Below are 14160 nucleotides of genomic sequence, written 5' to 3'. Positions count from 1 at the left end.
CATATTGTAAGATAGGATAAGTTTTAAGAATTTGAAATTTTACAATAAATTGTATATTTATATACTTCTTCCTTCTCACACGCTAAACGCCCACCCAGCCACCCCTACATCAAGGTTACACCACTCAGTATGCTCTAGAAAGAGAATGAGGGTGCAGGGAATGTTAGGTGATCAGGTCGCAAGGGGTCACATCTCACGGGATTGCAGTGGTGTGTGACCCATGGTTTACAGTGGTGACTATGGTGATGTATGGGATGTGTTTGGGTGAGATGTTTTTTTTAAACTGGAAACTTTGTTCTAGGATGTTTCCACACTAGGATTAAAGAAGGAGAAATGCATAGTGTGGGATAGGATAAATATATAAAAATATGTAAAATTTTCAAAACTCTTTCCAAGTCTGATCATCCATGTAGTTATGGAGACGTGAAACAGTTTATGGATAAAAACTATATTTTTTTAAACAACGTTTCATGTCTCCTTACCCTTTGAGTATCATGTTCTCATGTTTATCCAACATTTAAATGCCTATCAAAGAATTCAGTGCAGTTACGTTCATGATGTATTGAGAGGTTTGTACATGAAATGAATATTTATTTCCAATATTTCAGATAAAGTGTATCCTCTTCCTTCCAACTGGCCGAAGATACCTCAGCTTGCCAGACGTCGTAGTTGCGAGCTGACAAGGTCAACAGAGCCATGTGTGAAGAAGGCGGTATCTCACCTAGAGCTGGTACAGAACATTATCGATGAGTGGTTCAAGAAGGCAGAGGAGGAGGTGAAGAGCAGGACATCCAGCCGAAGAGAGTCCATTGTGTCCCTCCCAGGTCAGTCCAGAGTTGTGTCCCTTTGCTGAATCCCCATAGGGATTCCTTGTAAAAATTGGGCTTCCAGCAGCCAATGCTGATCGTAAGAAACGACCAAATAGATCCGGTTTAAAGAGCTCCAGATAAGCTTTTGGTGTTGTTGGTATTTTACCCATGTATTTTAAAATCATTGGGTATCTGTAATTCTATCTGGGTATTCAAATTTCTGTTACCCACTAGTTTTTACACGTGTGTGTATTTAAGTTAAATATTTAAAAACACTATTCATCTAGTCCCTGCAAACTGGTGTCATGTGGGTTCGAGAGCTTTATAGGACTCAAAAATACCACGATACTTCCACAAGAAAGTGTGATGGCAAATGATGTAACTGTCATCTTGGAGTTTGACAAGGTTGACAGAATGCCCCTTTATAATTTCAAAATAAGTTGCAGATTTGCTAATCGAATACGCAGGGTTACTTCACAATATTTTGATGATACGCACAAGTTTTATTTTTGTAGCGTATCTGTAATGTTCGTTGCGTATTTGATACGCTTGGATTTTATTTTACTGCATATTTCTGCATTTTTTATGCATATTTTACGCACATATGCAGCTTATCTGGAGCTCTGGGTTTAGAAACTCATGACTTGTGTGTCATACCCTGATGTAAATGGACGTGGCTTATGATATCAATCACTGGTTGGTCTGACTCAGTTATTTACACTCAATCATTATGTAGCTGGAATATGGTGTGACATTAAGCAACAACAAATTTAAAAAAACATGTACAAAAGTAAATGTACCTGGGTTCCATTTTATACCCTGACCATGGACCTCCAGTTCTAGATATAACGTCTGTATCGGTTCCTGTTATGTGGTTTAATAGTGTCAGATCTTATTTTTGATATCATATTATTCCAGAAACCAGAAAACAACTGCGGTTCGTGGACGATCAGGCAGCAACAGCCAGTTCGACAGGTCAACGGTCACGCACAGTCAGTGAAGCGTCTCGGGCTTCCTCCCAACTGTCTGTCCCAGAGAACCTGTCAGTCAAGGGGGTCGGGGCAAAGGCTGAACAAGGTTTGGGGAGGATCATATCTGATCTCAGTACCATGGCAACATGGCATCTATTACAGCAGTGATGACTAGCTTAAAGGCTTTAGATTAGCTAATCATTACTATGAGAAATACCCTGCAAGCTCTTCATGGTAAAGGAATATTCAGTGCATTTGGTTTAATAGAATTCGAAGCTTATTTAATCTTTTGATATTCCCATCAACCTCTCAAAGACACATTAAGATCAGGGTGGCGTTGTACAAAGCGATCTTATCGCTAAGGCAATCGTTACTTTAATACCTTAACATAGGACCCGTGAAGATCCGTGCTAGAATAGGTCTTCAGTAACCCATGCTTGCTGTAAAAGGCGACTATGCTTGTCGTAAAAGACGACTAACGGGATCGGGTGGTCAGACTCGCTGACTTGGTTGATACATGTCATCGATCCCAATTGCGTTGATCGATGCTCATGATGGGGATCACTGGATTGTCTGGTCCAGACGCGATTATTTTACAGACTGCCGTCATATAGCTGGAATATTGTTGAGTGCGGCGTTAAACAACAAACAAACAAAAAACAAAACATTAACATAGACTTACGACAGTCGTAGCACTTAGGTTGTTTTGTACGACACCCTGATGTTTTACTCTGACATGATAGCTCTTTGTGTAAACATCCGAGGACATCTCCAAAGGAAGGGGCATAACTCTTGTAGACCTTCTTACATACCGCCAATAATATAGTAACCTGATAACACTTGTCATGATTGGTGACTTAATTGATCAGGTGGTCAGGCTCAGTGACTTTGTTGATTGCTAGCCATTGTACTACAACAGCATTGGACATTACTCATAATATCAATCACTAGTTTGTCTGGTCCAGACACGATTACCATCATAATGTAGGAATATTGCTGACCATCATTTGAAAACAATGAAAGAAATGTATTTGCTAGCTCAACTGGTGTCTATTTGGTGTTTACAGAGGCTTGTGAGGTCGAGAACCAAGGTTTGGACATTCCTTACCTTGGGGCTGAGGACGTGATTGACGAGGTCATCATTCTGCTGGCCAGGCTGGAGAATGACCGGCATGAGACCGAGGGGAAGCTGGGGCAGGAGAGGGGGAAGGTCACTAAACTGACCACCAAGATTGATGACCTGTGTCTACGGAGGCTGAGGGATCTGCCCGTGCTTGTTCAAAGAGGTGAGGTCAGAATCAGCCTCAGTGGAGTTGGTCTGGCTGCACTGTATTGTTACACCTGCATGTTATTTTGCTGGTCGTTGTTGTCTTTCAGGACCTGTCATGGCAAGAGTTGTCTCCCATGGCTACTTTCTTAATTTGCTTTCATCTTTTGTAGGAATTAGTCCGCCTATATCTTGTGTTTGAATTTATTATGCTTTTGCCTAAATGTATTTGAAGGTCGTTTCTATACAGTAAACATGATACCGTATTGGGCGTATTAAGTGTTCTGCGCCAATAATCGCCCCTGACCAACATCTGTACCAATCTGTAAGTACTCTTTATAAGCGCCCCTACTGAGACCAAAAACTTTCATTACTCTCTCTATTTTCTTTTGTATATACAGTCATGCCTCGTTTATACGGACACTTACGTCATTTCACAATTCGTCCGTATAAACGAATTTCCGTATAACTGAAACCAGCTTCTTACTGGAAGAGTTACTTCCCTTCAATTATGCAACTCATAACAAAATTACTTATGATATTGTTTTTATTGATTTCGGCGAAATCGTGTGTGAAGCAATCGGAAGATCGCACAACTCACCGTTATTATACCGAGAAAATACACACAGGTAATCTTAATCCCTAGATATAAAACAATGCCTCGTTATGTTCTCTTAAGACGTAATCAAGGTCAACTTTGACCTCTGACCTCCACAGACTCCATATTTATTGAAGGGGATTACATGTACAATAAACAAGCTCGTCTCAAACGTAACTCAATGTCACTTGGTTAATTGACTTCTCACGAATCAAAGGATTACCACCAGCGGAAGTGTATTGTCCGGATAAGTGAGACAATTTTGAGTGCATTTCAGTGTTTTGTGTATGAAAATAACCGTCCGGTTCAGGAAACTGAATTTCCGTATATACGGGTAAATTTATATAGTTATTATTTCGTTTTGAATGAAAATCGTCCGGGAACCGAGGTTTCCGGATATCTGAAGTCCGTATAAGCGGGGCATGACTGTATTAAAGTTTTGTTTATTAATCCTAAAAAGACAGGCAGGGTAGAAGGCGTATATAGTTGCCTAGTTACTATTATTAAACAAGTTTTAGATTTCATCGCCGTTTGAATTAATTTTGTTCACTACCATTCAATATTTGACAACAAATTTGACTCACTTATGCTTTTAATAATTGTACCCATTGTAAATTTTCAAAGTGCCCAGGGCGCTTATTATGGCAAATACAGTAATGCTTGTTGGATTTAATCTTTTGATACATGACTTTGTTGTGTGACACTTATCAGAGGGGTACACAAAGTATGTGATCTAGACTACCAGTTGTCAGGCTTCTATTTCTGTTGAAGCTTCAGTGGCTGAGTTGGCTACAATCTCATTAAAATCAGATCTTACCGTATTCGACGTAATAAGCGCCCAGGGCGCTCTCAAAATTAGAAATAGGGAGCTTTTATTAGAATATTATTTTGGTGGAAAAAAACAGAGTTGAAAGATAAATTTCGTGGCCTGAAATGTTCATGAACGACAGATATATTTTTCCAAAATTAAATGCCCATAATTAAGGGTGCGTATAACACACAAGTGCGTATTATACGCGAATAAATAAGTATTGTGTACATTGATCAATCGGAAGGGGTGCTAATTGGGATTGTTCACTAGCCAATATCTTAGCAAATGTCGCCGTGGGCGCTTATTAGAGCGGGGCGCTTATTACGTCGAATACGGTATTTCTCGCTACTGCTAAACAAAGATCTGAGGACATCCCATTATGGGTCAAGTCAGACCGACCTTGCGCGAGCTTTGACCGACCAATGGAATGACCAATCAGAAGGCAGCTTTCTAGTGCTTTACGGCACAAATTTCAAATTGGAGACTACGCTTCAAAACATATTTTGACAAATTCTCGATTACAAATTTGAAACCTGAACAAAAATACATTCTGGAATGGCTAATAGATGGTATAGACTGTATGGATTCTGTCGTTTAACCCGTAATTGTCGTTCAGAATACCCCATGTTAAAGTTTTCGAGATTGCATGACTAGAAATCACATTCCGACTGTCACTTTCATAATCTGGTAAGCGACGCACTGATTGGTCGGATGAAAGGTTGTTCTGACATGACCCCTAATGGGATGTCTTCAGATCTTTGTTTAGAAGTAGCGAGAACTAAGGTCTGATTTTAATGAGATTGAGTGGGCTAGATGACTGGTTTTGTGTGCCGGTGATAAGATGCCTCACTCTGGCAGTATGGGTTTGAATCCTAGATGGGACTAAGAACTAGAATTTGTACTTTACAAGTGTTATGCCAAATATAACATTCCTTGCTTCGGAGTAGTTTGTAATTTAGTAGCTATTGAAGTTTATTGGTCTCTTATTACTAATTAAAACTGTACAAAGAATTATCATTTAGTGTAAGTGTAAGATTCTATACCGTATATCGCTGTGTATAAAGCGTCCCCACGTATAAGACGACCCCCCTGTACACGCTTTGGAAATCAACCCAATTAAAGCTGTACAAAGAATGATCATTTAGTGTAAGTGTAAGATTGTATCTGTATATCGCTGTGTATAAAGCGACCCCTCGTATAAGACGACCCCCCTGTACACGCTTTGGAAATCAACCCAAAATCCTGTACTCCGTGTATAAAGCGACCTGGAATGAAGCACATCACAAGTGTGCACATAAACCTTATATTTGCAATGAAAATATGTTTATTTTGCTTTGTTTTTTCTACGATGATTGGGGGCGGTCGGGTAGCTTAGTGGTTAAAGAGTTCGCTCATCATGCTGAAGACCTGGGTTCGATTCCCGACGTGGGTACAATGTGTGGAGCCCATTTCTGGTGCCCCCCGCCATGATATTTCTGGAATATTGCTAAATGCGGCGTAAAACCATACTCACTCACTCTACGATGATTGTTCGCGTTTGTAACTCCAGCACACGTCGCAAATGTTTTGTGTTTACATGGTGCCACACAAAATTGGTGCCTGTAAAATAAAATTCATAAAATAACATAAGAACATATTTCAAGTTACGAGATAGCAGGACAACTTTAAAATATGAAATTGACTATTGATAAAATCAGCAGTTTGAACTAGGTGAGCTACAGACAGAATTTGTCCCTTACTATATTCCTTCTCCACTCACATCAATGTTCAGGTATTGCATGTCTCACCTGCACTCACATCTCTGTCCCCATCAGAGCATGAAGCATGTATACTCGACCTCAATGAGCTGCAGTGGCATGTTGCGTACCGAGGTCGCAATGAGGCGCGCATACAGAACAGGAGAGAAATTGCAGATGTTCTCAATAACAGACTCAAGGAGGACATCGCTTTTGTACAGAGGCATATGTAAGTGATATGTAAAATGTTCAGAGTCATATGTAGAATGTTCAAGTCATATGTAGGTCATATGTAGAATGTTTGGAGACATATGTGGGTCATATGTAGAATGTTCAGAGTCATATGTAGAATGTTCAAGTCATATGTGGGTCAAATGTAGAATGTTCGGAGACATATGGAAGTCATATGTAGAATGTTTGGAGTGATATGTAAGTCCTATGTAGAATGTTCAGAGGCATATGTAAGTCATATGTAGAATGTTCGGGGCTAATTTTGCAGAGAAATATTTACGAAATATTAATTTTACTGAATAAGCTTTGTGTATTTGGTAGTTGTCTGTTTTGCAGGATGATGTTTACATTTACAATTAGCTGATCAAGTGTTTCTTCATTTCCTTATGTTTTTAAGTCACATGTTTACAGCAATAGCTTCAGCATTATAGTCTGGAAGGTAATTTAAGGTACCGACGTTTACTACAATATCTGAAAAACTATTGGACCTACTCCAATCAAAGTTGGTATGAGATTATTAAACAGTCATACATAACTGGATATTACATTTAAAGACAATCGGTGTATGAATAAAAAATCTGTCTATTTAGCTATCACTATATTTCATCAACAACCAGACATGTTAGTCACGGGTGGAACGAGCATTCATTGAAATAGCCATCTGCATAGTGCTATCCCTGCGTCACAGGGCCATATGACACAGTTGAACCAATCAACTCAACTCGAAAGGGTGCACAGGAATCACCTTAGCGTTGGGCTTCTCAACGTGCGTGATTCCAGTGCACCCTTTCGAGTACTGGAGTAGGTCCAATAGTTTTTCAGATATTGTAGTAAACGTCGGTACCTTAAATTACCTTACAGACTATAGTCATAGTAGTAATACACTTGTTGCCTTAAGAGTGTCAGGGATTGAACACAGAATCAGCAAGTGGTCAATATGCGTTGTCAGTTTGGAGAGTACTCACTCATAGAGACTGGAAATCATTTTCAATCTATTCAATATTATGAAAACTCAAAATCAAAATTACCGTATTCGACAAAATAAGCGCCCAGGGCGCTCTCAAAATAAGAAATAGGGGGCTCTTAATAGAATATAATTTCGTTGAGAAAAAAAGCAGAGTTGAGAGATCGTACATTTCGTGGTTTGTGCTGACAGCCTGAAATGATACAAAAAAGTCACGACAGGTATATTTTCCAGAATTTAATTGTCCATAATTAAGGGGGCATATAACACAAGAGTGCATATTTTACACAAATAAATAAGTCTTGTGTACATTGATCAATCGGAAGGGGTGCCAATTGGGATTGTTCACTAGCCAATATATTAGCAAATATCGCCGTGGGCGCTTATTAGAGCGGGGCGTTTAATACGTCGAATACTGTAACTGTTGTAGCCTCATTGACAACACATTGTTGAGCCAAGTCTGTTGAGTCAGCTTGCTATAACAGTGGACTGATGGTGTCATGAGATAGGGTTCTGTATGGATGATAGTGTGAAGTGTATATGACTGTGTCTGCAGACCCCTGGTGCAGGAGAAGCTCCTTCTGGAGATGGAAGCCATGGACAAAATCAAGAAGGCTCAGGCCGAGGTGAGATTGCATACACTATAACGTCAATTACTACAATTATACCTTATCCTGATTCATACTTATTGCTTATCTCTTCTCATCATCCCTGAAAGTAAAATATCTCACCCAAACGCACCCCTGCCACGGGCAGGAATTTTTTTCTCTAAATTTCTATCAAAATTATCAAATGACAGCACTGATCTCTTAGCCACTGAACATGCTGAAGCTGGTTCGCTGTACTTTGTGCACACAGGACACTAGGTTATTACTGTTTACAAGCTGAAAAAGTTGGAAGTTGTTTTTGATGATAAATAGAATCTCACTCTTATGCCTTTTGGTATCAAATACACTGATTCCTTGATATACCGCTGCCATCGGGGTCCAAGATCCTGTATATATATATATATAGACACTCATCGATAAAGTTTAAAATTTCTCATCAAGCCTTGGAATTTTTTACATGATGTATATTTTATATCAAAAGACTCTTGGCCTGAGATTCTTTGTCTCATTCTGGGGGTAAAGGAGTGAATATATAGACCTGGGTTGCCAGTATTATTCAGTGTAAATTCTGTTGCCAATCAGAAGACCTGTGACAAGATGACCCGTTAATAAATGTGTATGAATCAACTGCCTCATGTTTGCTGTTACAGACTGACCAGGAGCTGGAGATGACCAAGCAGCGACAGGCCAAGACTGAGCAAAAGTCTGAGGATGCGGTCAACAAGGCGGAGAATGAACGTGGACACATCAAGCGAGAGCTGGACACTGTCCGAGACAATCTTAGTCAGATAAGGTACACAATGACTTTGAACCCTTTGCTTGTAATAACTGAATAGGTATTTTTGCATAAATGGTTAACCACTTGGACAATATCTGATGTTTATGGCTCGATACAGGATCAGTGATGACACTGACATTCATTGGTTTTCTTGCTGCAAACTTGCAAAAACAAGTTGTAGATTTGTGTGATTTGCAGATGCCACTATACAATATATTAAGACTATATTTGTATCTTCTGATGTGATGCCTTGGCACGAAGTTGGTTGCAGTACGCTATCTATTGAGAATCATTACAACCCTAATACATGACTATTACAAACTTCATACACAAACTTTGAGAAGGACCTCCATCATTGGGCATCTTCCCGAAGCAAGGGAGTTAAGTAACTTTGAAAGTCAAGTTTCCACCCTTGCCAAATTAGGCAAGAATTTCTGGGCTACGATCATAGAACCACCAGTGGTTAGTGCAAGTTATGTCCCTTCTATGTCCCCGCTGCAGACCAATCAGGTTCCACCTCTCATATCACTTGCATTTGCTTCAAACAAAATGGACCCAGTCTCAGTGATCTGATGGATAATCAAGATCTGTATAGTAATAAAACAAGTCGTACCTCATGAAGTGCATCAAATCACTTGAGGACCTTGATAAAAAACATGATAATATATGGAAATATCTGTTGATGCCCAGCAGATGGTACACATGCTCTACAAATCCTGCGTTTAAATGAAATTGGCGTGGCAGTTGCCATTTTGTTTATGAACCAGATGTCAATTTAGTTACGGACTTTTGATTTGACTATGCATAGACTCATTAGTCCAGCCAAAATACAACTCCGTAATTCCAGCCTAGTTTGGCAAGGGTGGAAACTGGACTTTTAAAGTCAGTTAACTCCCTTCCCTTGAGAAGATGTTATTGAGGTGAACAATCTACACCAAAGAAGAATCATGTTGCTGATGATGCTAACAGTCACTTTGTCCCCTCCAGTGAGGATCTGTCGGAGGCGAAGATGACGTACAATTCATACATCCACCAGCTGAACGACATCCGCCAGCAGCTGAAGGACAATGAAGAGGAGATGAGGATCCTGGAGGTGAAGAACGAGAATGCCAAGGTGGCGGAGGAGATGCAGGCAACCAAGGTACAGTGCGTATTTCGGGGTGTCAAGGGCAGGGCCACTGATTGTACCGATTGTAATGCTAAGATGATCGTAACTCCCATACTTTAACACAAACTTACGACTGTCATAGCGCTGAGGTAGCTTTGTGGAACAGTGACGCGGATGGATTAACAGTGCCCTATACTTCATCCAGGATCATCCAGTGTATTGTGTGTCCATTCTATATGATATATTCCCTGGACCCATTGACTTCAATAGCTTTGTTTGGAAAGTGACCTTATTACAGTGTTCAAAATACCTGCCTGCCCGACCGCCCGAGTCGGGTTGATTTTAACTCGAGCTGCCAGATTTTCAAATCCCCCTGCCCGACGGTCGGGTTAAATTTCATATGTGAAAATATTCTAAATATTTCCCGATGATAAGCATCAATTCACATGTTATGTTGAATGATAAAATGTAACCAAAGAGAAACCCCGTTACCTTTTAGACAACCTAAAATTTAGGCCCTATTTAGGAATAAGGATATTTACATGATGTATTCTAGGATATTAAATACAAATCTGACCTTTTCTTGCATTACTTCATGTTCAATGAATTCGATTTAAAGTTTTAAATTAAATTATCCTGAGAAACAAATGATTATAGTGGGCAGGCAGGTTTTGGTCAGGGCTGGCAAGTATTTCAGCTAGCCAGTCCTGTGGTCTGGTTGAAATTTTTGGGAGTTTCATACCCTGCTTATTATTTGTTTTTCTCTTATCACTATTTTAGCACAGGAGGGTGCTTGAAGTCAACAACCAATCAAAATGTCCCTTCTGTATCTTTAAGTGGAGTTATACTTACACACAAGAAGACAAGTACTGTTGATATCTCTGCTCATTTCAATTATGAAAGGACAGTGTAATTTGGTTGGACGTCTAATTTTGGAGTCATGTCATTTGAACTAGTCTTAAATGAAAATTATGGTGGCAATGTATCATTACGGGATTGAGATTCTTGCACGAGATAAAGGAGATTGCCCATGCCTGTCATTTGGTGGTGATAATGTGTCATCATAGCATATTATTTATCCATGCACGCACGCACGCACGCACGCACGCACGCACGCACGCACTCACTCACTCACTCACTCACTCACTCACTCACTCACTCACTCACTCACTCACTCACTCACTCACTCACTCACTCACTCACTCACTCACTCACTCACTCACTCACTCACTCACTCACTCACTCACTCACTCACTCACTCACTCACTCACTCACTCACTCACTCACTCACTCACTCACTCACTCACTCACTCACTCACTCACTCACTCACTCACTCACTCACTCACTCACTCACTCACTCACTCACTCACTCACTCACTCACTCACTCACTCACTCACTCACTCACTCACTCACTCACTCACTCACTCACTCACTCACTCACTCACTCACTCACTCACTCACTCACTCACTCACTCACTCACTCACTCACTCACTCACTCACTCACTCACTCACTCACTCACTCACTCACTCACTCACTCACTCACTCACTCACTCACTCACTCACTCACTCACTCACTCACTCACTCACTCACTCACTCACTCACTCACTCACTCACTCACTCACTCACTCACTCACTCACTCACTCACTCACTGGTATGGATGTTTCTTTGTTTACATTGTCCAAAATTAAAATTAGGATGTATTCTATTTACATTTCAATATCTGGCTGTATTTTGATCTTTGAAAGGTTGCCCCGAAATACTCATGTTTCAAACATCAACTATTTTTCACCAGGTCCGAGATTTCCAAACAAGAATCGCAGAGACGGAGTTCGAACACCGCAAGTTGAAGGCAGACAATCAACAGCTGGAGCAGAAACTAAGGACAATGGTAAGGGGCTCACACATCTTTCAATTCATTTCTTTTATCCAGCCAATTCAATTAATCTTTCTTTTCATTCCTTGTATCTATCCAGTCATTCCTTCTTTCTGTCCAATCAAGTCATTGCTACTGTGTATCCTAACATCCATCCAGTCACTTCATTCCATTGATCCAATCATTCTTTCTATCTATCCAGTCATTCCTTCTATCTATCCAGTCATTCCTTGTATCTGTCCAGACAATTAATTCCTTCAGTTTATCCAGCCAATTAATGTCATTGATGCAGTCAATTTATTCCATTGATCAAGCCATTCCTTCTATCTATTCAGTCATTTTTTTTCCATCTATCAATTCATCATATCATAATCAATTCCTTCCTTCTAATTGTTCATTCCATCCATCCAGTTATCCCTTGTATCTACCCAGCCCTGTCACTTCTTTGCATCCAGTCAGTTCCTTCATTCTATCCACTTATTCTCTTCATCTTTTTTTTGTCAGTCCTTTCTTCTATCCAGTCAGTTCATTCCATCCATCCAGTCTTTGATGCCATGTGTCAATCAAATCATTTTGCAGAATATTCATTTAGTTGTTCAGTTGTTTGTCTATTTGTTTGTTTGTCCCTGTCTTGATTCATTGATCAAAGCATAGTATAGTTATATTCCTTCAATTATTTTCTCAATCAATGAGAGGAGAATGTCAAAAATATAGACGATATTTCATGTGTTGAGTGAAATATCATGTTCCTCTCATTGAGTGACAGGGGAAAAGGAGAAATTTTCACAAGTGGCATAGCCAGGAGTGAAAATATCTCCTCTTCCCCGATCACGAGATGAGAGAAACATGATATTTTATGAGACACATGGAACATCCTTTTTATTATATACTTTTTGTGTGGTTGTCTGCCAGAATATTAAATTATTTCATTACAAATGTAAAACCTTGAAACATAAATTCACCCTACCTGACACACAGGGACGGCTCACCACCTCTGGTATCTGCTACGTAAAAAGTAGTTCATGTTTGCAAAACTTTAAAAAATATTTTCAGAAGTATGAAAAAATATTTAGGGCCACGAAAATTCTTTATCATACATTTAGATATGATTATATACAATATCAACTTTAACAAAAATATTCTTGAAAACTTTTTGACCGCTGTTGGAAGTGAAAGAGTACACACTGGTCAAGAAACAAAAATGGCGCTTTGCGATATGTACGGTCTCGATAGATGAGTTAAATGAAAAACGAAACATTTTCGAGAGAATTTTAAACGCCAAGAAGTGATATTAACTCCATAAGTGATCATCTGTCAGTATTTTACCTTGTCAATGTGGAATGTAAAACTAGAAAAAGGACGTCAGCAAATTGTTTGAATTGTTTGATTGGCATTGTGTCAGCAGTTTGTGAAACTATGATAAAGGGAGACAATATAAGGGGAGGTAACTCTTGTATGACAATAGTTTCATGTTTACTACAGTGAAGTATCAGGTGTTATGTACACTGCAATGAAAATATCACTTTTCTCAACTTCAGAAAACTCAGTCTTTCACACTGAAGTATTTAATTAAATGAAACAAATGAAGTAGTAGTCACTGGAGGATCCAGAGGGGGTATACCCACTTCTTCAAACGCCTTACATGTTAACTGTGTACTCTGCAAAGTCACTTAGTGACCTCTGGCAGTGTGTGCACTCCACTGTTTCCAAATCCTTGATCCACCTGTGGTAATTAAGTTGAGTCCGACACTGTTTCCTCTGCTGCCACCAGAAAGCCCAGAACACTCACAAGCAAGACGAGCTGAAGCACAAGCTCAAGCAGCTGGAAGGGAAGCTGAGGACGCTGCTGAGGGAGACGAAGGAGGCCAAGATGGACAAGGAGGACTGTGAGGACAAGCTGGTCAAGTGGTGAGGACACTCTTTGTTCTGTAACTGTTCTGTCAGTATAATAATGCTGGTCAGTGTGTTTCATACTAGGGCTGGGGCGAGTCCAAAGTTACTACCCCGGTACTCACCCCCCTATTACCCGACCTTACCCGTGTACCCGCTGTAGGTCTCAAGAGATAGTACGAAATGTCCGAATAGGAATCGTTTGACCGTAGCCTTTCAAAATGTATTGAGATACATGTATAAAGTGATCTGGTCATGCATACACTGAAGTTTACTGACGTTTTATGTTATATATTCAAGCATAAAAATATCAGAAAGCATTGTCAGAAAGAGATGAGAATGTTGTTGATTTGATGTGTTCTTTTCAATTGTTGTATTTAAACAATATAGGCCTATCACGTGACTAACCACAGGTACGGGTAGTACTCGAGTACCCGAGTTACCTGTCCTAATCCTATTTCAAACTATCACCTTTGTAAATTGGAGATTTATTTAGATACACATTAAAGA

General features: G+C 39.8%; 1 protein-coding gene across 1 annotated transcript in view; it reads left to right on the top strand.

Annotated features, from left to right (window-relative positions):
* The window catches only part of LOC139480170 (coiled-coil domain-containing protein 178-like), a 30096-nt gene that overhangs the window by 5889 nt on the left and 10047 nt on the right, over window positions 1-14160 (top strand). Inside the window, exons 4-12 of the mRNA XM_071263202.1 lie at window positions 609-824; window positions 1728-1886; window positions 2848-3066; window positions 6271-6421; window positions 7944-8013; window positions 8646-8788; window positions 9761-9914; window positions 11680-11775; window positions 13532-13668. Of these exons, the coding sequence (XP_071119303.1) occupies window positions 609-824; window positions 1728-1886; window positions 2848-3066; window positions 6271-6421; window positions 7944-8013; window positions 8646-8788; window positions 9761-9914; window positions 11680-11775; window positions 13532-13668 (1345 nt within the window). The remainder of the gene's footprint in view (window positions 1-608; window positions 825-1727; window positions 1887-2847; window positions 3067-6270; window positions 6422-7943; window positions 8014-8645; window positions 8789-9760; window positions 9915-11679; window positions 11776-13531; window positions 13669-14160) is intronic.

This window comes from Haliotis cracherodii, unplaced genomic scaffold, assembly GCF_022045235.1.
Source record: "Haliotis cracherodii isolate W230 unplaced genomic scaffold, xgHalCrac1.p SCAF_4, whole genome shotgun sequence".
Lineage (NCBI taxonomy): Eukaryota > Metazoa > Mollusca > Gastropoda > Lepetellida > Haliotidae > Haliotis > Haliotis cracherodii.
The sequence above is the reverse complement of the archived record's forward strand: the minus strand, read 5'-3'. Positions and strand labels throughout refer to the sequence as shown.